This window comes from Gossypium hirsutum, chromosome A13, assembly GCF_007990345.1.
Source record: "Gossypium hirsutum isolate 1008001.06 chromosome A13, Gossypium_hirsutum_v2.1, whole genome shotgun sequence".
Taxonomy (NCBI): domain Eukaryota; kingdom Viridiplantae; phylum Streptophyta; class Magnoliopsida; order Malvales; family Malvaceae; genus Gossypium; species Gossypium hirsutum.
This window is the reverse complement of record NC_053436.1, coordinates 107,118,224-107,139,691: the sequence shown is the minus strand read 5'-3', so window position 1 is coordinate 107,139,691 and position 21,468 is coordinate 107,118,224. Positions and strand designations below refer to the sequence as shown.

Here is a 21,468-nt window from a genome sequence, read left to right as displayed (position 1 = left end):
TCAGAATATTGTTAAAAAAATCAATACTAAATTGCCCAGAAAATAACAAAATTATTCATCAAATATAATAAATCCACACATAAACGAAAAGTCCCAATTCAAATGAATTTTTTAATTTGGGAAAAAAATCAGAGTTCATCATATTTAGTATTGCCTAATTGGCTCAGTAAAATAGCCATATCTATACCTTTAATCATCGCAGGCACCACCATATTAATTGGACATTTCCGAGAAAATCCAACTTTCCCGGATTCTTGTACTTTCGTTATGCAAACCTTAAAATCTTCATGACATTCTACGTCAATCAAACCTGTATAATAATAATAATAGTAAACAAATAAATTCATTATCATAATTTCAAATTTCAAGCGAATCGATGAATATATCAAATGTAAAACATGCTTTCGACCTTTATTCCCGACGCATTCGTCGTGGATCTTGCAACAAGCGTCCAGATCGTCGCACGGTTTTTCTCCGGGACAGCCGGACCACCCTACGCCGCAGTACTTTCCGTATCGGATCGCAACCGCTACATTCCAGATTTTTAAAAATTAATTGATTATCACGTAAAATTAACGATTAAAGTCCATTGGAGACGTAAAAGAAAATGGAGCTTACTATCACAGTTTTCAGCTACGCAGGTTCTGCTACATACCTGCGTAAATTTAAAAAGAAAATGTTAGAACTATTATTTTTTTTAAGGGAGATAAATTATAAAAGTTAATAAAAAATGGAGATCGTACTTAATCGGATTTTTTATAAAGAGGTAGGGCTTTGGGATTATTATTATTACCTGAGAATCATTGATGGCGGAGACGGCGGAGACAGTGAGGAAGACGTAGATAAAGGTAAATTTCGTTACGAAACGCACAGCATTGGGCAGCATTCTATCGCGGATTCGTCGTTATACGATCTATAAACCTTTGCTCTCCTTTTTTTTCTTCCCGAATTGCCCTTGCACGTTTTCGTAAAAAAAAATTTCTTTTTTAGCAGGATCTCAATTTGTTGTCGTTTTTAAATAAAGGAAATCAATTTTGGTCTTTCTTTGTTTGAAAAAAAAACAGTATTGTTATTTTTTAGTGCGCGCGCTGAACCCGCGGGAGGAATTATAAAATTACTGCAATACCCCTCTTAAGAAACTGCCAGCAAAGTTTTAGCGACCGATCAGTCTCCCGTATAATATGTATCCATCTCAAATTTTTTTGTAATATTAGAATCCATAACACACTCTATTGGTGAAAATTTTTTATTTCAAAAATAAAAAAAATTATCGATTGAGTATTAATTCGATTGGTATCAGCATCATTCTCAATATAAGATAATGTCAGTGTTGTCAATACAAGAAAATATAGGTATTGCTAGTGCAAGAGAATGTAAATATAGGTATTGGCATTTGAATTTGCATTATTTATCAAATCACTCCAAAATAAATGTAAAAGTTAACGTTGCTGATGTGGCATTCACGTGACATCATATTAGTAATTAATTGTTTTTTAAAAAATTAAAAAAAATTAAAGAATTTAAGGAATATTTTTTTATAATTTTATACTTTTTAAATAAATTTTTAATTTTTAATTTTAAAAAATAATTAATTGTTGATGTGATATCTACGTAATGTATGTCATATTAGCAAAAGTCAACTGACTTAACTTTTCTATCCATTTTTTGTTGATTTGTAAAGTTAGAGAACCAACTAAATCATTATGCCTAAATAAAATTAACAAAGCAAATTAGCTACTTGTTATATCTCCACCTAATTTATCCTAATAAAGTTGATTATTAACTTGAATATTAAATTTCCATTAATCATCATCCAAACAATTAAGAACCAATTTAGTCTGATTATTGAGTTATATTCTTATGTCAATAATTTAAATTGAACTGATTAAGAACAAACTTCAAATTTCGCTACCCAACTAGTCACATGTATTTATATTTTAATTGATTCGATCAATTTAATTTAAACAAAAAAAACTATTCATTCTAAACTTAAAATCAGAAAAAATTATTTTTCCAATTTTTTAAGGTTTTTTTATCTTAATAATTGATAAGATTATTATCAATAAATAATAATAAATAATAAAATATCAATTAAGGATAATAAGAAATGAAAATATAAAATTTCAATTAACTGGAATTCATGGCAATCCTAAAAAAATTCATGGAAAAAGAAATCTATATAGGGACTAAAATTGAATAAATTAAAAAGTATAGAGATTAAAATTGATCAAAATAAAATAAAAAATATTAAATTCATAACTTTCATAAGGTATAGGGGACTAATAGCATAATTTAACCATGTGCTATCCATGCAAATAGACTCATAGGTATAGGGGTGAGTATTCGATCGAGTCGAGCCGAGTCGAATTGAATCGAGTAAAAAAGATTCGAGTTAATCGAGTTGACGAATCATATTTTAGCAACTAAATTCAATTTAAATTTTTTCGATTTGAATAGAATCGAATCAAGTGAAAAAAATTTCGAGTTAAGTCGAGTCGAGTTAACGAATTATATTATTTATACTCGATGTTGCGTTTACATAGACCGATTATTTAACTAGTAGACGAAGAACAAGATTATTTAACTACATAAACAATATAATTATTTTACGTTTTAACTTAATGAGTAAATATTTATTAAAATAACGAATTTTACCTTTTAACTTAATAATTTTGACTTTTAACTTTAGAAAAAATAAATATTTATCAAAACGACATAATTTTATCATTTCTTATTTAGATTTTTAGATAATACGAATTGTTATCGAATTAAATTTTGCTCACTACTAAATAAATAGGATGCTTTCACCTCCCTTGACTTTCAACAGTGTATAAATAATATATTCCGTTGAGAAAAAAATACAAAATAATATTCGAAAATTATAATATTAATAATATTCGAAAAATAGATGCGGCGTGCTGCAGGAGCCAACTTTGAATGGTTATGGTATTCGTTTGAGTATTGAATTTTCTCACTAATTTTTGTTTGGATCCCCAGAATTTAATTGATATCTAAGAAATACAAGAAAAAAAAACTTTCAGCTAGAAAAAGTTAGATGCAGTAATTGAACGGCTAAGGTTACGAGATTCTTTGATCAAACAAACAGGTATAAAAAAGATACTGAGATTAGGTCCACCAAATTCGTGTTTTAACCAATTAAATCTTCTTCCCTTTTTCTCTCCTCTCTTTAGGAATCTATCGTGGAAGCAACGCGTGTACTTCTCAGGTTCGTTAGTTGCCCATAACATATAAAGACTCTTCAATTTTCCTACTCAATCTGACCCAAGGACAGCAACTTTCCTGTTTCTGTTTTTTTCTTGGCCTTTCTTGCTCTTTTACCGTTCTTTATAGGATAAATCTGTTTCTTTTTTTCTCTATATTTTCTGTGTCTTGAAGGTGTTTGCTGAAATGGGTAAGAAAGGTGAAGAAAGAGAGATGGGGATGTTCTTTGATGGGATTATAGAGTCCATGCCTTTGTTTGTAAAGGAATTGATTGCTGGTGGTGTTGCTGGTGGGCTTGCAAAGACCGCCGTTGCTCCGCTTGAGCGTGTCAAGATTTTGTTTCAGGTGAGGTTTGGGGGACTTCTTTTGCTTTTTTGACTCTTTTTTCACTAATGGGTTTGCATCCATAGTTGTTTTTTTCAAGCTTAAACTAAAAGGTGAAAGATCATATTGTTTTGAGGTTGCTTATGATTTAAGCAAAAATGGGTTTATTTCTGATAATCTTGAACATCAATTAGGTGATGATATATTGATCTTGTACAGTATTTGGGAATGGCTTAGCAAAAGAAACTGATTCAGCGATCTTTTTCTTTTTCAGACAAGAAGAGCAGAATTTCACAGCGTAGGCCTTTTTGGATCATTCAAAAAGATTGCAAAAACCGAAGGAGTAATGGGTTTTTACAGGTGAATCAATAACCAATTCATTTAACATGAAAGATTGTTACTTATCTTCAATTTGTTTACCTAGTTTTTGGGATGTCTTGTAGAGGGAATGGTGCTAGTGTTGCTCGAATAGTTCCCTATGCCGCACTTCATTACATGACTTACGAACAGTACCGAAGATGGATCATTGACAGTTTTCCTGGCATTGGAAGAGGCCCTGTGCTTGATCTTGTGGCTGGATCATTTGCTGGTGGAACTGCTGTGCTTTTTACTTATCCTCTTGATTTGGTTCGGACTAAGTTAGCTTATCAGGTTAGTAGTTGAATATAAACCCAGAGTCACTCTGAGGAGTACCCGGGAAATTTCGAATTTGGATCCTTCCCTGTGAGTTATAACACGTAAGATTGGCTAGTGCAGGTTGTTGGTCCACCGAAGATTAATGTGAAAGGTGTAGTTAATACAGAACAAGTTTATAATGGCATTCTTGATTGTTTTTCAAAAACTTACAGAGGGTCAGGCCTCAGGGGTCTCTACCGTGGTGTCGGTATGCATTTCAACACTAGTGCTATTGAATCTTTTAACTTGTGTTTCGGTGGACTCATGCTTGTGGGATTCGATTTGCAGCTCCATCGCTTTATGGAATCTTCCCGTATGCGGGTTTGAAGTTCTACTTCTACGAGGAGATGAAACGCCATGTCCCAGATAATCAGAAGAAAAATATAATGGTGAATCTGGTGTGTGGATCAGTAGCTGGTTTGTTGGGACAAACTTTCACATATCCTCTTGATGTTGTGAGGAGGCAAATGCAGGTATTTCAAACTCATTTAAACCCAAATTCATGGTTGAAAAGTGATCAAACCTGGGATTTTTATGTAATAATGAGAATTCTTGTGGTTAGGTCCAAAGGCTCTTGGCATCCAATAGCCCTGAGTTGAAAGGAACAATGGAAACACTCGTTATGATAGCTAAAAATCAAGGCTGGAAGCAATTATTTTCAGGGCTGAGTATCAACTACCTTAAGGTAAGAAAACTCCCCTTCTCATCTATATTCTCGGACTTGTGTGTGTTGGATACGGGTATGTATCCAGCATGGATATGTTCATTTTTCACATACTCATGTCCTAAAATATGTCGGACATGGGTGTTGGATACTAGTACTTCAAGAAAAATTAAGAGTTAGAACAACATAACTTTCCATTAGGAACATTTTATTGATAATTTTGTGTCTACTACAGGTTGTACCATCTGTTGCAATTGGTTTTACAGTTTATGACATGATGAAATCATACCTGAGAGTTCCATCCCATGATGAAGCTGTGATAGAAGTGGTAACAAATAAAGGAAATACCCAAACATCATCTCTCCACACTTAGGGAAAAAAAAAGTAATATTCATCACATTTATTCTTTATATTAGCTAGCAAGGAGCTTGGCTTCAACTTTAAAATTCTTCATGTTACAACTGATTAAATCAGGCCATCTAACCTGTACATTCCATTGTTTTAAGCTCCGAAAATAGGACATCCATAGGTTCCATTCCCCACCTAATAAAATTTGTAATAGGTGCAGCTAGCATATTCTTGGAGCAGTTTCTCCATAGAAAAATTAGATTCATAAACAATGTACATAATTTTGGGTGTAAATCAATAAAGAATTTTGACTGCTGCTCTCTATCAACTTTTCAAAAGTGATATCAGTGCTTTGTTCATTTCTCAGTTTTCTGAAGCAAACATTATGTATATGTATGCATATATACAGTCACTTTGGATTCAACATGTGTTCATGATTCATTTATGGCTACCTAAAATCGTTCTGAGGACCTAGATTTTGATGGATTGAGAAATTAATATGAGTGACCTTTTCCGGTCTCAGTTTACTGAAGTAAATGCCATGTATGATGTATGTATATATGTATGTATGCATATTTGCATGCTAGCCAATCTAGGTTCAACATGCATTGATGATTCATATATGGCTACCTATAATAGTACTGAGGACCTAGGTTTTGATGGGTTGAGAAATATATATCAGAGCCCTGTTCATGTCTCAGTTTACTAAAGCAAACGCCATGTATGTATATATGTATGCATGCATGCATGTGCGTGTATAATACTGAGGACCTAAGTTCTTAATGATATATTTGCAAAAGAAACAAATGCTCTTTTTCATCATTGCGACCTTGAATGTTCAGAAGCAAAAACTTGTTTGACGTGAACAAATATTTCAATGACTCAAAGGTTGCTATTGGATTTAAATTTTATTGACTGGATGTTTATATTTCAATACAAGCATTCCACAATGTCTTGATGCAAGCGATTAACAGTAAGTACAAAATCAAGGCCAGGTTTTCTACAGCTTTACCAGTAATCTCCACAAGAGCATTTGCCATCCTTGAAATGATGAAACCTTTTGTTGTCCCTTACAATCAACTCTCTTCCAACAATCTTGGACATGATTTTGATCGCATTGTGGCAATCTCCGCAAATTCTCAAGTTCTTAATGATCCTAAGAGGTGTCCTCGCTGGAGTACTAATAAGACCATAAGCGATCGCCAATCGCTCACTATGGTATTGCAAGGCTTGCTCTTTCGCCTCTTGATCGATGTCATGAAGCACATACCTTGTATCCGGCACGTATCCGGCTTCCCTCATTTGCCCATTCAAGCCTTTAAACTTCTCATTTCCTTCTCCCTTGAAAGGGTTTATGCACTTATAATCACTCACTCTGTTCTTCTCCTCAATCATGTTAATTGTAGAATGTTTCTTCTTCGTAGGAACTCGGAGTTCGTTCTCACTGCTTATCGAAGGATCAAATTCAAGCAACAACTCATCGACATGATCTTCAAGGTCTATATCTCCATGAATTCGTGCAAAGCCCCGAATTGCCTGCCAAATCTCGATTGTCGGCTCAATCGGCATATTCTCAATAAACTCCACAGCCTCATTCAAATGCCCAGCTTCCCCGAAAACACTAATAACCCCTATATAATGTTCAATCCCCAGAGCAATACTATATTCATTTTTCATCAATTCAAAGTACTTTACTCCCTCCTCAACATCGCCTGCACTTGCACAAGCCGATAAAACAGCCAGAAAAGTCTCGTTATCCGGCTGAAATCCACCGTTTCTCATTTCTTCAAACAACAACAACCCATCAGCTCCATTCCCATTCGCAGCGTAGCCATTAATCATCAACTTCCAAGAGGCCAAATTCCGTTCACGCATTTTATCAAACACCCTACGAGCATCTCTCATACTAGCGCATTTCCCATAAACACTTATCAATTTATTGTTCAAATCGATATCACCCGCGAACTTCGACCTTCTCAACATATCATTAACTTTTTTGGACAATTCAAGCGAATTCGTGTCCGCACAAGCATCCAATAACGCCCCGAAATCATTATAATCCGCTGAAACGCCTTGACCCATACAATCTAAAGCTTCTTTCACCTTACCTTCTTGGCATAGCTTGATCAAATCCACATCAACGCTTTGGAATGTTGGGTTTGCAGGAGATTGGTGGTTTTCGTTTCGATTTTCAGTGTTGAGCTTCCGGGGGTTAGGTCGGTTTTTTGTGGCCAGGCGGTGGTGAGTGTTGGAACCATGGCGGCGATACACCCTGGTGGAGTTGTTCGTTTTGTTGTTATCGGAGGCGGCGTAGGTGCATAGAGAGCTAAGCTTGTTTGGGTCTTGAGAGAAACTGAGCTTTAGTTTGTTGTTGTTGAGAGGGAAAGAGTGGTTGGTAGTGATTGAAGACTTCAAGTGGGAAGAGAAGCTTATGGAATTTCCACTGTTTTGAAGCGATACCAATGATGCCATTATTAATTTGCTTGCAGGGCCTTGTGTGTTTATGAGTTTTTGATGTTTATGATATTTATCAAACACTATACCACCAAAACGACAGCGTCTCCCTCAAGTTTACGGTTTAGATCTTATTTTGCAGCTAAATTTCATTTCAAAAATTTTAAAAATAACCGAATTTTTTAACTTCCTAAAAAAATAGAATACTAAAACATTAAAACATGTTTATTTTTTAAATATTTTATAATTTTAAATTATGTATACAAAATAAATGATGTAATGTTAGCTTAAAATATACAACGTAGTTATTATATACCCATGCTGTTAAGGATTTCACTTTTTTGATAAAAAATATATGTTAAAAATTAAATTTAATATTATGATTTTTTATGCATTTTTAGTGCTTTATAAAAACTGAATAATTAAATTTTTTTTGTTAATTTTCATGTCTATAATTTAACAGTAAATTTTAATAATATTATTTTTTGATATTTTAACAAAATTAAATAAATTTCTAGACTAAATTTTACTAAAGCGTTGTGAAACATTGTAGAGTGACACTTGGTTATAACAGTTGAACGTTTAACGTGAATTAGATAAAAGCCAGCAAAAATTCTTGAAAAAAAATTAAAATTGGTGTCTAAGTCTATAAAACTATAAGATTTAAAGATAGTTTTTTTCTTTAAAAAAAACAAAAAAATGGATTGAAATTCATATCCAGGTCATGGTTTCATTGCCATAAAAAATAATCGCCATCTTGTGATGGCACAAAAGTTAAAACAACAAATCAATCGGCCAAATTTGGCATCATGTTTGCTTCACCTCTTCAGCTGGGCTGTTTTAATGCAAAATATCTACCTTCAGTGCACCATTCTTCGAGACACAGATTAGACAGAAAGAAATGGTTGTAAACTCCAAAAGGATACTTTTCGCCAATGTTTCTCTAATGTCACTCTTAACTTCAAAATATCTATATTTAGGTTCTTTCATCTATAACACGTAGCATAGTTAGTAAAATAAATAAATAAATAAATAATTGTATATTAAATTAAAGATCATTAAAGATCAAATTGTTTATTTTTGTTAAAATTTTATCTATTTTTCTATTAAAAACTGGTATAATTGATAAAAACGTAATTAGAGAGTTTATAGGGACCTCGACCCCTTAAAATAATTTTTTTTCCATTTAAATCTTTTAAAATTAAAATTTTAAATTAATAAAAGTAAAATTATACTTCGACTTCAGCTAAAAATATAACTTTTTTTTGGATGAATAAAATTTTAAACTACTAAATGAAAAAATTATCCAACCTACCGGATTCGAACCAGTGACCTAAGGATTATAAATTTAATTTAATCTTTTAAAAATTATAAAAAATACAAGCTATGAAATAGTAAAATTGTATTTTTACTATCGTAAAAATTATAATTTAATTTTGGCCCCCTAAATAAATTTTCTAGTTTCGCCCTTGGTGACTGACAAAAAAAACTAGATAATTACACATTGTGTGCCACATATACCTTATTCTGACTTACATGGACTAGTTTTAACAGTAGAAATAGATGAAACCTCTATAAAAGAGACTAGTTTACTCTTTGATCTAATGTATAGGGACTAATATGCCCATTTTTAGAGTAAAAAATATGCAATCCGACTCTTAGTACAAGGACTACCATAGTACTTTTACCCATAGTTAACTTGAATCTCATGCATCTCCATATAATAGGTATCCGCTTGTTTACAGTTTGATTAATGTGATTTAAATCACATTTAAGGCCTAAGCTAAACCAATGGACGAACTTGATTAAAAAAATACTAATATGTTGAGCACTCAATTAGAATAAAAACACACTTGAAAAACTATATATATGAGGGTACTAAGTTAATAAACAAGTAGGAAAAAGACATTGCAACAGCATCTGGTTCAGTTAATAAACAACAAAAAGACATAGATATCAGCATCCAGGCAACAGCTATCACCTGTCTAACACCTTTATTCGATATAATTTTCGAGCACGAGTATAAAGATACGAGAAAAACAGTTGAATATACTCATAGGGCTAAGTAAAAGATAGAAAGAGACTACAATTTTTATCAGGCTTCAACACCATATAGCATGCAAAAACAGAACAGCTTTAGACTAGAGAATTCTAATAGCAAAGAAAACTGAATCAAATGATATAATCTGACCATTCAGAGATGAATGAAGTGTGATCCATGGACTCTCCGGGGCATTCCTCATGCCTTGACGGTTTCTCCTTCCCTCCGACGAGCCTTGCAGGGTTTCCTACAGCCGTGGTCCGAGGTGGCACATCGATCAGCACTACTGACCCTGCCCCGATCTTTGCTCCTTCCCCAATCTTCACATTCCCTAATATGGTTGCACCGGCTCCAATTAAAACTCCATCACCAATCTTCGGATGCCGATCTCCACATGCCTTCCCGGTCCCACCGAGGGTAACGTGATGCAAAATTGACACATTGTTGCCAACAACCGCGGTTTCTCCGATCACCACACCGGTGGCATGATCTAACAAGATCCCTTTCCCGATCTTTGCTGCCGGATGTATATCAACGGCGAAAACATCGGAGATTCGAGAATGTAATGCCAATGCTAGCGGCCTACGTGACTGAGTCCATAACTTGTGTGCAACTCGATGAGCCTATAATAACACAAATTTTCTAGGTATTATTAGAAGGAAAATCCAATGATCATCAATTTTTTACTCTTATGAAAAACAAACAACGCTTTACACAAATTCCATTTACAACATTCAATTAACAAGAAGAAAATCAGTTTTCCTGTTCAAAACTTTAATTAATGGCGTACAAAACTTAAAAATGAGAACAGATAAATAACTAAATAAAGCTTAAAATTCCTTTCGCGAAATGTGAATTAATAAGAGGAAATTCAAAATTGAGAAAAATTATTTACCTGGCATGCCAAGAATCCTTTATAATTAAGTAGGCAATGAGAGAAGGAAACGCAAGCGGGATCCCGAACGCGAGCCGCACGGAGATCGGCGACGGCGGCGGCTCGAAGCGAAGGATCGGAAGAGAAAGTGTTGAGGAAAAGGTCGTAGAGAAGCGTAGAGAGGAGCGTGGAGGAGCAGAGCTTGTTGCCGAGGTGGAAGGCGAGGGAGCGCTCGAGAGAGGAGTGAGATAGGATCGTGGAGTAGAGGTAGCTAGCTAGAGCCGGTTCCAACTCGGCGTCGCGGCGTGCCTCGGCTTTAATCTGCGCCCACACCCACGCCTCGTCTTCCTCCATGGGGGTTTCCGTTGCTTGAGAAATCTGCGGACAAGAGATCGAAGAAGGATACCGGAGTTCTCCGGCCGGCATCTTTTAGCTGTGAAGACTTGAAGGGCGGAGATTTCACCGTGACGATACACGATATTATAAAAGCCCGAAGCAATTGGAAGTCGCTCGCATAATGTAGTGCAAATAGCATCATTTTACGTTTTCTTAGGGTCATGGGAGTTCCTGGAGTTGACACGTGGAAGATTCGCTTTCAAACAGTGTTTGGATATGATTGGTTTTAAAGAAGAAAAAGAGGGACTTTGGTAAACATGATTATCATATATTAGTTTTTCTGGGTAAAAAAAAAGTATTTACAAAATTTTTTTTCAAAAATTGAATTTTGAGGGATATAATAAAGTATCTATGATTGGAAAATTGAATTGGAGTAATGGATTATACGGTATAAAGATTAACGTCTCTTTTAGCTGGGACAAACAGTTTATGATGATTGTTAGAGGCCTATGGTGATCATTTCAAGATTCAACTTTGTCCTCTAATTTAAATGAAAATTGGGTCTATTTGAATATTGATGTATATGTGCGACTTGAGGATGGTTCTGATTCTGCAGAAGGAATTGTGTGAGACCATGTTGGGAATTAGATTTGTGGCTTTAATAGATTTTTGGGAGTTATTCTGTGTTCGGTATTGAATTGTGAGACATCTTAAATGGCTTAGATATCTTCATTGACCAACGCCATAATAATATATTGATTCGGACAGATAATCTTAGAGTAGTTAGTGCCAGAAATATGGGGCTCACAGGAGAATCTAACTCTACTCTAATGAGGAGAATTCTTTAATAGTTTTCTCGATTTCAACATTGAAATATCTGTTATATATTTAGAGAAGAGAATCGAGAAACTAATAGACTTGTCAAATTGGTTCATTTGAATAGTCAAGGACTACAAATTTTTTAAATATCCCTATTTGAGGAAATAGATTATTTGATGTAATTTATCTTTAGTTTCTTTTTTATATAAAAAAAAAGAGTATAAAGATTAAAGTAATAAAAAGATAATAAGTGCAAAAGTTAAAAGAAATATTAAGGTAAGATAAAAACACCTTCATATTACTATTCCTTACTTTTAAAAAAATATTTTTTAATTAAATAGATGTAAAATTGACTTTAAAAATCTAATTGATGTTTTTTTAACATTTTTTTTACCGAAGGACCTAATTATTGTTTTTAAAATACAGAAACTTTTTAAGCCTAAAGCCAAAAAGATATTATAGCGTACCAGTGTCGCCTTTTGTTATTATTTTAATTATTTGCATAGCTTTTTTTATGCGTTAAGTATGGTATATAGGTGTAAAATTTAGTGAATTCTTTGTAAATTACGTCAATTTTCTCCTTTCTACCCGATTTTTAAAACTTATATCATGAATCAAAATTTCATTTTATACAAAATTCAAAGTACGAGATAAAAAAAAGGTGCTTCTTATTCGCCTGCTGCTGCCGACTCAGCTAGTAGCTGGAATTGGAGGAGATTTTTGTGGTTTAAGGATGTTGTTGTTAGTTCTTCGAGAAACTTTCCGATTGGGACAATTGTGCCGACTCATAAAATTTGGAAAGTTCGTAAAGCTGTTAAGGTCTCTTGGCATAAATTCCTTTGGTTCGCTCTCTATGTGCCTAAACACTCAACAATTGCTTGGATGGCTATCTTAAACAAACTTTCCACTCATGACAAATTGTTTAATCATGGTATGGTTTTTATCGTCGTTGCCTGTTATGTTTTGATGCTACGGAATCTCGAAATCATATTTTCTTTGAGTGTACCTACTCTCAAGGTTTGTGGCAACTTGTTCTGAGTTTATATGGCATCAAGAGGTCTGTTGGTATGTGACTTCAAGAATTTAAACGGACAATTTATTGTTTGAAAGGTAAGTCATTCTTTGTGTGCACACTCAAGCTTGCATAGAATGCAATTGTGTACTTTGTTTAGCGTGAAAACAATAACAGGCTTTTTGGAAATTCTTCTACTTGAAGTTTTGTTGAAGAAAGTTAAAGATATTCTGTGTCTCCGTCTTAGTGGCAGATGTCCCACTGATTCAGACCTTGTCAATAACCAACTATGTTTGCAACGGAGTTTGAGAAATGTATAGGTTAGGTTTTTGGTTTTGGTTGCTGTAATCTATTGTGTTTCTTGGTTTTGTATAGGTTCTTAGTGTACAGTTTATTGTGAATTGTTGGATGTAGCAATAATCTTCTCATTAGATAATACAACTTACTTATCAAAAAAAAAAAAGATAAAACATTTTCATAATTCAATAAAAGAAAAGAAAGAATCACGTTTTATTAAAATTTCACAATTCTTTATTATCTAACATTAAGCATCCTTTCTGTCAACACTGTTACAAACCTCGTCAAAGAACTCAACATACCAAACAAAATTTTATTTCACAACATAAAATTTTCAAAATAATAATAATTAAAAAAAACAAAGATGAGATAAAAAACAAATAAATCAATCAATGAAAGATGGGAGCGGGGAACATGAAAAAGATTGAAATGAATTACATCACAAAATGGAAGCTATTTTACAAAAGGTCATCTGTCAGTTTTTAGTGTGATGACCCTGAAACCGATATTTATAATGTGTAAGCTGAGGGGGACATCATATATATGCTGTTCATATGTCGGGGCTGACATTCTTTTTTGAACAGGCTTTGACTTGTCAGAAATTGTCATTGTAAATGGGCAAAAAAACATATGAAGAGCTTTGCAATAAAAAAGAAGTAAAGAACCTGTTTTTGTTCACTTCTTTGTGCACATTTTATGCATGTCCTCCACAGTATAAGAACCCCATCATGTGAATGCTGAATCTTTGCATTTGCTTTGCTTTCTGATTCGGTTTTTTATATATTAATATCATGAATCATGAGAGCCTTGGACCAACAACGTGATACGTTTCGCACTGTCTGAGCGGAGACTATTACTTTGCTTACCGCTGTCTGAGCGGAGACTATTACTTTGCTTACCACTGTCTGAGCGGAGACTATCTCCTTTAAAACCCATCTGAGAGGAGAAATCATGTAAACCTCAAAATACTTGTTCCAGCAAGAATTCGGATAAAAGTTTAAAGAATTGCAAGATTACCTCGCTCTGAATATCAGGGGGGAACCATCGCAAGAGCACGCCAAGATGAACAACAGCTGGGATGAGCTTGAAAAGCAACGGTGTAGTCACCTGCACGTTTATATTATGAGAACATTTTGAAATCTCAAGAGAAAAACCAGTTCGTGCCATTTTAACATCGAAAGAACTTTGTGAAAACGTGTAGTAGCAGCTAAATCAGGTACTTAGAAGTAAAGGTTTCCAAATTGACATGAAAATGATTTACTGATTGAATTGTTTCTGATAGTCATAGAACATTGTTCTTGAAAAAGCATGAAGAAGCAACAGTAGACACGTATTGCAACAAGTGCATTCAAACTACCCTCCAGTTGCATGATCGGTACTCACAGTCATAATAGAAGGAACCGTTCTTCTTTACAAGAATATAATGACAAATGTGAAAGCAAGGCAGTAATAGTTGACGTACCAAACTGAGAGCCGTTGTGCCCAGAAGTAGCAGGTAAAGTTTACCCTGAAGTAATGACAAAAAATCCAGCAACATTGTGAAGGTAGGAAGCCAAAAATAAAATAAATGAACTAGCCAAAAATAAAATAAATGAACTAAACTGAACTACATGTTTTGAGAAAAATTGTGTGGTCTACTTAACAACACATAACATTGACTAAATGAAGGTTACAGTAATGATGTGTGGACCTCAACTAGGTGAAGATTAGAAGCTCGGCTGAGAAGAACAAAAGCAAATTCCCCAATTTGGGCCAAAGACATTCCAACCTACACATTAAGGTGAAAAGAACTTAGAAACCTTTACAAAATGAATACAAATACGTAAATAGTAGGTTCAGCTCATACAAGAAGTGAAGTTTTGTTGTTGTATCTAAATCCTTTGACAACTGCAGCAACTACCATTGTTTTAATAACAATCACCAATATTACAGCTGCTAGCAATATGTCAACATGATTCCAAAGGAAATGTACATGAATCAACATCCCAATACTGGCGAGGAAAAGAGCAGCAAAGAAATTGCGAATGGGCTCCACCTGTATACAAAAGAGAGACTCGAGCGGTCAGTAAGTATTGACAAGGCAACAACATTCTAGTGGCACACTTTCTTAGCTTAGAGTACTATCAACAAAACTGAATAACAACAGAGATTCGTAATTTGGTAGTCATATTCACAATAATACTCCCAAAGTCAAACAAGCATCATAAACCAAATTAGAAAAAGGGGGCGTAAGTTCCAGTAAGCAGAAAATATCAACTAAATAACTAGACAAGAAGAATAGAATACTGCTTGAGCCCTGATGGACAGGAGTTTGCTAACTGCAGTCAGTTTAGGCAGGACCTTGAATTACCTTTCTACACACCATAAGTAATTGGATTTAGTTGATCCAATAACATTAAGACTGACAACTCGTTCTTTAAAGGGATTGCAAAATTAACCGTGTAGAGAGATGGTCAATGAGCTAGCATAGAAGTGGCTAAATGCTCATTTTGGGCCTCTAACCCTTGGAGGGTTTGCTTACATAAGGACCAGACTTTTTTGGACCTGCTCAAACAAGGACAAAGGTAAACCATTCTACATATAATGGCAAATAAAATATATATCACAATACTATTATGTTCAGTAATCATGAAGCTAAGGTAAAGCATACATGAGTGATTTTTTCACACCATTATAACTAAAGGAATGCAACATAATTACAATAAATCTTAGTCCTTATTTGGGCACGGCTCAAAAGTTTTAGCTCTTATTTGAGCAGGTACAAAAAAAAAAGTTGGTCCTTATTTGACTACTTTGAAAGGTTTGATCCTTACGTGAGCAGATCTGTCCAGGTTTGGTCCTTCTTTGACCACTTTGAAAGGTTTGATCCTCATGTAAGGGGTGAGTCTCCAAAGTTTAGGTCCAAATTGAGCATTTAGCCCATAACATTTAACTTTAAGTAGGAAGTTAACATATTTTTAAATCACAAACAAATCTACATCACAAGTTAACATATTTTTAGATCACAAACAAATTTACATCACAAGTTAACATACTTTTAGATCACAAACAAGTTTACATCAAACTAGGCATTGAAAGTTCTAAAAAGGGTAGAAGTCTTACTTGTTCAAGTGTATGCTGGCCAAGATCAGTGGTTGATATCATCACTCCCGCAGCAAATGAGCCCAGCTCAAGGCTTAGACCCAGCTTATCACTACACTGGAGTGTCACAACAAGTTATGTTATGCATATACAAACATACATATGTCGCTAAGTGAATGAAAAGACACATCGATCTTGATGGATGGGGAAAAAAGTTGCAAGAATGAGCAAAGTACAAGAAGTTAACTACAATGCACAAGTTAATTATAATGCAAGAAGTGAGAAGGAAATGAGCGAACCCAAGCAACAAGCAAGCAAAACGCCACAGATGCCAACTGATAGAGCTCATTAGTCTGCACAAACAAATGTATCAGTAAATGTCTATATACATTAAAAAATTGAACTAAATAGTATACACACCTGTGATGATAAGCTTATCATGAGCCTAAGAAACCACGGCACACAAGTCCGGGATAATATTGTCAAAATTGCCAGAAATGTAATCAAAGTCACCAACCTGAAATTTGAAAGAGAAAATTTATCATTAGGAACCTACAAACACAGAATGATCTTTGCAACAACTACATCAAAGACAGCTGATCATAGAGAATTTTGCATTTACGATTTAGTCATGGATAATACTCCTTGAAGAATGCCAGAACTGCCACCTAGAACTGGAAGTAAAGCAAACAGCAAGCCCACAGCACAATCCTGCCAAACAACGATAGTTCAAAACTTCATGCTTGCTAAGCATCTACGCGCAAATCAAGTAAATATTCTTTTAACTGATGTAGTGACCATGAAAATAAATACCTGTAGGATAAGAATTCCAACTGTCACCTGACCATGAAGGGCACTTAAACTATTCCTTTCCATTAAAAATTTCAAAACCTGGAATCATAAAAGACATACCAGTCATTTGAGCAAAACTACTTGCCTATGGAACTCGAATTTCCAGAAGTAATTCCTTGAATGAGCATTTTGGTCTATCAAAGTTGAGAGATATACTATCCTACTAGCTTAGGATATATGTCAACAAAGAACCACTGAAAAATTTCAGCAAACCAAAATCAGAGTCAATATGCAGTTCAGAGAGGTTTACCACTGCTGTAGAAGACATAGACAAGAATGCACCAACAAAAACCCCTTCAGAAGGTTTACCCCCACATAACTGCAAAAAGCATGTAGCTGCATCCATCAAAAACTCATAGCTATAGTAATCCGAGTAGAAGGGAAGGAAAACACCATAACACTAGTTTAAGAAGGAAAAAGCAAGAGAACTGCATATCTTCTCCAGTAAAAAGGCAGCACTTCAGTCCACATGCCTAATTGAACAAATAAATGAATGGGTCCTGACCCAACCGATGAAAAAGTGTAGAATTCATGTTGTAGCCCCTAACAACCATTGGATGATGCTCACTTATGCCACAGATGTTTTAGAAGGACAGTACATGACTGATGGATCACAATATAAGAAATATATCAAAGCTTCTAAGTTAAATTTTGTTGGAATGATCGACACCTCCATTTTTGTTCACATATTTGTGCAGAACAACCATTAAGACAGAAAGTAGAGAGAACCATAATTCAAGCCAAAGAAAAAGCCAACTTGACGGTGTATGCATTTATCTTTTAGCATATGGGGCCATGAGAATACCAAAACTGTAGTATCCTTAGCACCCACTAAAACAAATAACAGCATGCAGCTTACTCCAACAGGTATGAGGAACACTGGGAAGAAGTAAGTTTAGCCTTAACCATTGCAATTTAAAATGAGCTAGACTGAGAGAATACTATTATGCAGCAGGAAATAGTAGACAGAAGCGCAAAAGTTCAAAGCGGAAGTGATAAACATACCGAGACTGTTATACCACACAAACACATGAATAGAAAAATTTGGAGAAGGCCTCCAAGGACAGCAACTGCTCGAACAACACGAAGCTGCAAGAATTGTTACCAAGGTTAATATTATTGAATATAGGAATAAACAAATATGGAAGTACAAGGCAATGAGCAAACCTTTGTTGTTGAAAACTCCAAGCCTAAAGCAAAAAGAAGGAAGATTACACCGAATTGTGCCACTGTTTCAACCTGAATCATGAGCAAATAAAAATACGGAAATAGTATGTGAAATTTATTAAAAATTAAAAGGTACCATACAAATTTGTAAGCTTCTATCACTACCACAATTTCCTTAAAACAATTCATAAAGAACCAGTCAAACTGTTTTCTTTGCTACAGTGGCATAAGTAATAGAACGCACATTACAATTTTATACATATAAATGCATTATTTGGCCTGATTCTTTTTCGAGGAACTCATGCACGCCAGTAGAAATCCAACAATCAGAACTAAGGAGAATTTTATATTAACCAAAGCTGAATTTTATTTCTTTTTAAATTACACATCAATTCAAAGCAAGGGTAATTGGGTGAAAGGTTTTGGTCCTGGCATTAGCAAGGTAATATGGTAACCAACTTGAACCTCACTTATTTTTCTTGATATCTAATCCTCCAATGAATATATCTAAAGAAACTAGAATAATGACTAGTAAATTTGAAGATAAACTGCCAAAAGCATTGAAGAAAAAGAAACATACTTGCACCATTTCACCGACGAAGCTAAAACCACCAGGCCCAATAATGGATCCTGCAAGTAGATACCCAGTAATAACCTGAAAATTGAGAATGCAAGGGTTAAACTTTCCCATTGCACCACATTGCAAAGGGTGAAAACTTAAGAATAAAAATATATAAGGTACGGCAGCGATACCGGTTGTCCAGCACAAGCAAAAGCAATGCCACCACATGTTGCAGAGACAATGACAACTACCAGATCTGATATTAATCTGCACAAGGAATTTTTTGAACAATCAAAAACTTGCTTCGAAAACAATTGTAACAGCAGCAAAAGAATAAAAAATTATATAAATATAGAGTATAACCTTAAGTCTAATTGTAGAATAGGATACTTTGACTTTGGGTTGGATATTATAAAGACATTGTCCTGAGGAAAAAACCTCAACATGATCAATAAGTAATACACTTCAAATATAACTACACAAAGTATAAGTGCTTGAAGCAGCATCATCATAATTCATATAAACACCAAGGCAAATTATCAACTGATAGAAATTTCAGAGACTTTTTCTGGACATACATTTTGATCTATCAATGTTGGTGCATCATCTGCTCGATTTTCATTATCCAAATAGAAAACATCATGGAGCTGAAACGACCTGACATAAGGCTCAAGAAAAAACGTAAGCTGTAAATTAATGAGGGCTAGTGAAGTGGAATGCCAACAATTAGTCTATAAGAGATAAAACTACTTTGCTTATGATTTTTTTTTTTGTCGAAGAAAATAAATAACTTACTTCTCTTCCTTAGTCTCATTTTTCTTGGACTTAACTCTGGCAACAGTCTCCAAGACGGCCTAACAAAAAATAAACCAATTATGCTACCACCAGCTGAAAGCAAAAGTGCTTCTTTGATACTCAAATGTCAAAGCCAGACCACTGTATATAGCTCACATTGATCAACAAAATATACTTCCCTTTGCCATCACCAAAAAACAAAACGCTCATCTTAATTGCAAGATGCATTCTTATCTTAAAGGTTTTTCTCGGTTGAAAACTAGAACAAAGTTTTTCCTTTTTCAGGTTTAAGGTCCTCTTAACACTAAACTGAGATTGCAATTTAACATCAGCCAACTGCCTTAACGGTTGCTTTCAATTCCAAATAAGAGTGCCTCATGCAATGCAAAAAAAAAAAAAAAAAAAAGACTTCCTACGTTAGAATGCTTTAGACGAGCACATTATCACTTTGAAAATTATATGGTAATAAGGTAATTGCAAATGAATAACACAAGTAAATAATGCTACGAGCCAACTACCAACCTGCTTCCCCGCAACGCTATTGTTGAAACTACCAGGATCAGTGGCTGCAAAAGAGAAACATTAGTAAGAATTCCAATAATATGGAACTAAAGAAAAAATAGAGGAATTCAATGATGCTGCACCAGCTTTTTGTCATATAACTTAAACAAACAAAAAAATATCTTCTAACGGAAATGCTCGCTAAAATCTAAATAAAATACTACGAACTACGAAACCAATATATATATGATAATGTGGAAAATAAAATAAATGTAAAAATTAAACAATGCACTTGAAAACAGAAAATTAAGCCAAATTAAGGGAAATTAAAGCTGATCCACAGGCTTCAAAACCCTTGCTCAAGCACCATTGATATTAAAGCAAATGCAGATCCGACATGATAAGGTGAGCGAGAGTTCAGATCTAGAACGTACCTTCATTTTGGTCGGTGTCATTAAATTCCTTCTCAAGAGCGCGATCGATCATGTCAGCGAAACTATCCTCTCTGGATCTCGGGTCTGACACATTGGTCAGGGCAGCGGTGGCATTGAACTCCGCAGCCGACAAGGTCTCGGCGTCGAAGGCGGCGGCGAAACCGAACAACACAAAGAGATCGCAAATGAAGAAGAGAGCCGCGAGTCTCCTCCTCATTGCGGAGGTCTTAGTGAGAGAACGACAAAAAAAGAAAAAAAGGAAAAAAAAATCCTAGAGAGAGAGAGAGAGAAAGAAGGGAAAAAGGTGAACAGAAAGGTGCGTAGAATAGCAGAAGCGTAAGTTAGCAAAGCAAAGAGTAACGGTGTTGGATTTGCGCCTTTTTGCCTTTTTTCTCTTTCTCTTCTCTCTCTGGTTTTCAGAACGAGAGGGAAAAAAATGGTTTTTAGTTACCCTGAGAATGGAGGTTGAGTTAAAATTACGAAAAGGTCCTTTCAACGTGATGTATAGTACAACATAAATCCGGTGTTGATCTTGCTGATACGCGCTAAACGATGTCGCGTGTAAAGAACGCCCTACTTTGAAGATTTGCCATCAACAATGTCCATAAAATATAGAATCCCAGAAAGGTAATTTGAGCTATCAAAGTGGTTGGGCTGTGATTTTCACGCTCCCCGAAGAAAAGCTGGTATTTATTGGGAACCAGGAAGTTTACTTTGAACGGGCCAGGGTTATGGTTAAGATAAGCCCAAAGGTCGGGCCGTTAACCCATGTCAATATCCGGAAAATTTCGGGTTTGGGCTTAGACACCGGTTTTTAAATCCTAATCTATTCAAATATTAATGTGATAAATCAGTAGTTTTATTTAATTTAATCATTTAAAAGAATAAGGAACTATAGTTTTTTTATAATAATTCCTTTTAGTAATACAATATTAAAAAATACGGATATAAGCCGATTGAATCTTAGTTCGATTAGTATTAATATCCTTATCAATGTAATAAGACGTGGA

At 34.7% G+C, this 21,468-nt stretch overlaps 5 protein-coding genes across 5 annotated transcripts; 1 reads left to right on the top strand and 4 right to left on the bottom strand.

Moving 5' to 3' along the window:
• Positions 1 to 31: 31 nt before the first annotated feature.
• Positions 32 to 1,023, bottom strand: LOC107893322 (probable phospholipase A2 homolog 1). The gene is made up of 4 exons (XM_016818275.2): positions 794 to 1,023; positions 619 to 655; positions 410 to 529; positions 32 to 310 (listed from the first exon to the last, which is right to left on the bottom strand). Exons 1-4 carry the CDS (start codon positions 884 to 886, stop codon positions 129 to 131), a joined length of 432 nt encoding a protein of 143 aa, XP_016673764.1. The 5' UTR covers positions 887 to 1,023; the 3' UTR covers positions 32 to 128.
• Positions 1,024 to 2,909: 1,886 nt separating this feature from the next.
• LOC107893326 (mitochondrial carrier protein CoAc2) lies at positions 2,910 to 5,557 on the top strand. Its single transcript, XM_016818280.2, has 9 exons — positions 2,910 to 3,106; positions 3,192 to 3,226; positions 3,397 to 3,567; positions 3,821 to 3,906; positions 3,990 to 4,197; positions 4,303 to 4,429; positions 4,510 to 4,694; positions 4,784 to 4,906; positions 5,121 to 5,557. The coding sequence occupies exons 3-9, from the start codon at positions 3,409 to 3,411 to the stop codon at positions 5,256 to 5,258; spliced, it is 1,026 nt and encodes a 341-aa protein (XP_016673769.1). The 5' UTR covers positions 2,910 to 3,106; positions 3,192 to 3,226; positions 3,397 to 3,408; the 3' UTR covers positions 5,259 to 5,557.
• Positions 5,558 to 6,122: 565 nt separating this feature from the next.
• LOC107893325 (pentatricopeptide repeat-containing protein At2g15690, mitochondrial) lies at positions 6,123 to 7,875 on the bottom strand. Its single transcript, XM_016818279.2, has one exon. The coding sequence runs from the start codon at positions 7,703 to 7,705 to the stop codon at positions 6,242 to 6,244; it is 1,464 nt and encodes a 487-aa protein (XP_016673768.2). The 5' UTR covers positions 7,706 to 7,875; the 3' UTR covers positions 6,123 to 6,241.
• A 1,768-nt stretch (positions 7,876 to 9,643) lies between these two features.
• LOC107894457 (serine acetyltransferase 5) lies at positions 9,644 to 11,199 on the bottom strand. Its single transcript, XM_041085652.1, has 2 exons — positions 10,624 to 11,199; positions 9,644 to 10,351 (listed from the first exon to the last, which is right to left on the bottom strand). The coding sequence occupies exons 1-2, from the start codon at positions 11,026 to 11,028 to the stop codon at positions 9,860 to 9,862; spliced, it is 897 nt and encodes a 298-aa protein (XP_040941586.1). The 5' UTR covers positions 11,029 to 11,199; the 3' UTR covers positions 9,644 to 9,859.
• Positions 11,200 to 13,481: 2,282 nt separating this feature from the next.
• On the bottom strand, positions 13,482 to 21,033 carry LOC107893327 (K(+) efflux antiporter 4). The gene is made up of 20 exons (XM_016818281.2): positions 20,459 to 21,033; positions 20,046 to 20,089; positions 19,524 to 19,582; positions 19,307 to 19,385; positions 19,092 to 19,153; positions 18,920 to 18,995; positions 18,747 to 18,821; positions 18,167 to 18,238; positions 18,005 to 18,088; positions 17,250 to 17,318; positions 16,961 to 17,038; positions 16,770 to 16,858; positions 16,568 to 16,664; positions 16,447 to 16,500; positions 16,169 to 16,264; positions 14,913 to 15,101; positions 14,757 to 14,834; positions 14,529 to 14,573; positions 14,084 to 14,173; positions 13,482 to 14,002 (listed from the first exon to the last, which is right to left on the bottom strand). Exons 1-20 carry the CDS (start codon positions 20,673 to 20,675, stop codon positions 13,856 to 13,858), a joined length of 1,800 nt encoding a protein of 599 aa, XP_016673770.2. The 5' UTR covers positions 20,676 to 21,033; the 3' UTR covers positions 13,482 to 13,855.
• Between the last annotated feature and the right edge of the window lie 435 nt (positions 21,034 to 21,468).

Coding starts and splice junctions, on each gene's coding strand:
- LOC107893322 (XM_016818275.2), bottom strand. CDS start 886: ATGCTGCCCAATGCTGTGCGTTTCGTAACGAAATTTACCTTTATCTAC. Junction 656..793: donor CCGCCATCAATGATTCTCAG/GTAATAATAATA, acceptor AAATTTACGCAG/GTATGTAGCAGAACCTGCGT. Junction 530..618: donor CGTAGCTGAAAACTGTGATA/GTAAGCTCCATT, acceptor TCTGGAATGTAG/CGGTTGCGATCCGATACGGA.
- LOC107893326 (XM_016818280.2), top strand. CDS start 3,409: ATGGGTAAGAAAGGTGAAGAAAGAGAGATGGGGATGTTCTTTGATGGG. Junction 3,568..3,820: donor GTGTCAAGATTTTGTTTCAG/GTGAGGTTTGGG, acceptor TTTCTTTTTCAG/ACAAGAAGAGCAGAATTTCA. Junction 4,430..4,509: donor GGGTCTCTACCGTGGTGTCG/GTATGCATTTCA, acceptor TTCGATTTGCAG/CTCCATCGCTTTATGGAATC.
- LOC107893325 (XM_016818279.2), bottom strand. CDS start 7,705: ATGGCATCATTGGTATCGCTTCAAAACAGTGGAAATTCCATAAGCTTC.
- LOC107894457 (XM_041085652.1), bottom strand. CDS start 11,028: ATGCCGGCCGGAGAACTCCGGTATCCTTCTTCGATCTCTTGTCCGCAG. Junction 10,352..10,623: donor AAGGATTCTTGGCATGCCAG/GTAAATAATTTT, acceptor GTGTTATTATAG/GCTCATCGAGTTGCACACAA.
- LOC107893327 (XM_016818281.2), bottom strand. CDS start 20,675: ATGAGGAGGAGACTCGCGGCTCTCTTCTTCATTTGCGATCTCTTTGTG. Junction 19,154..19,306: donor CAACATTGATAGATCAAAAT/GTATGTCCAGAA, acceptor TTTTTTCCTCAG/GACAATGTCTTTATAATATC. Junction 18,996..19,091: donor ATTCTACAATTAGACTTAAG/GTTATACTCTAT, acceptor TTCCTTGTGCAG/ATTAATATCAGATCTGGTAG.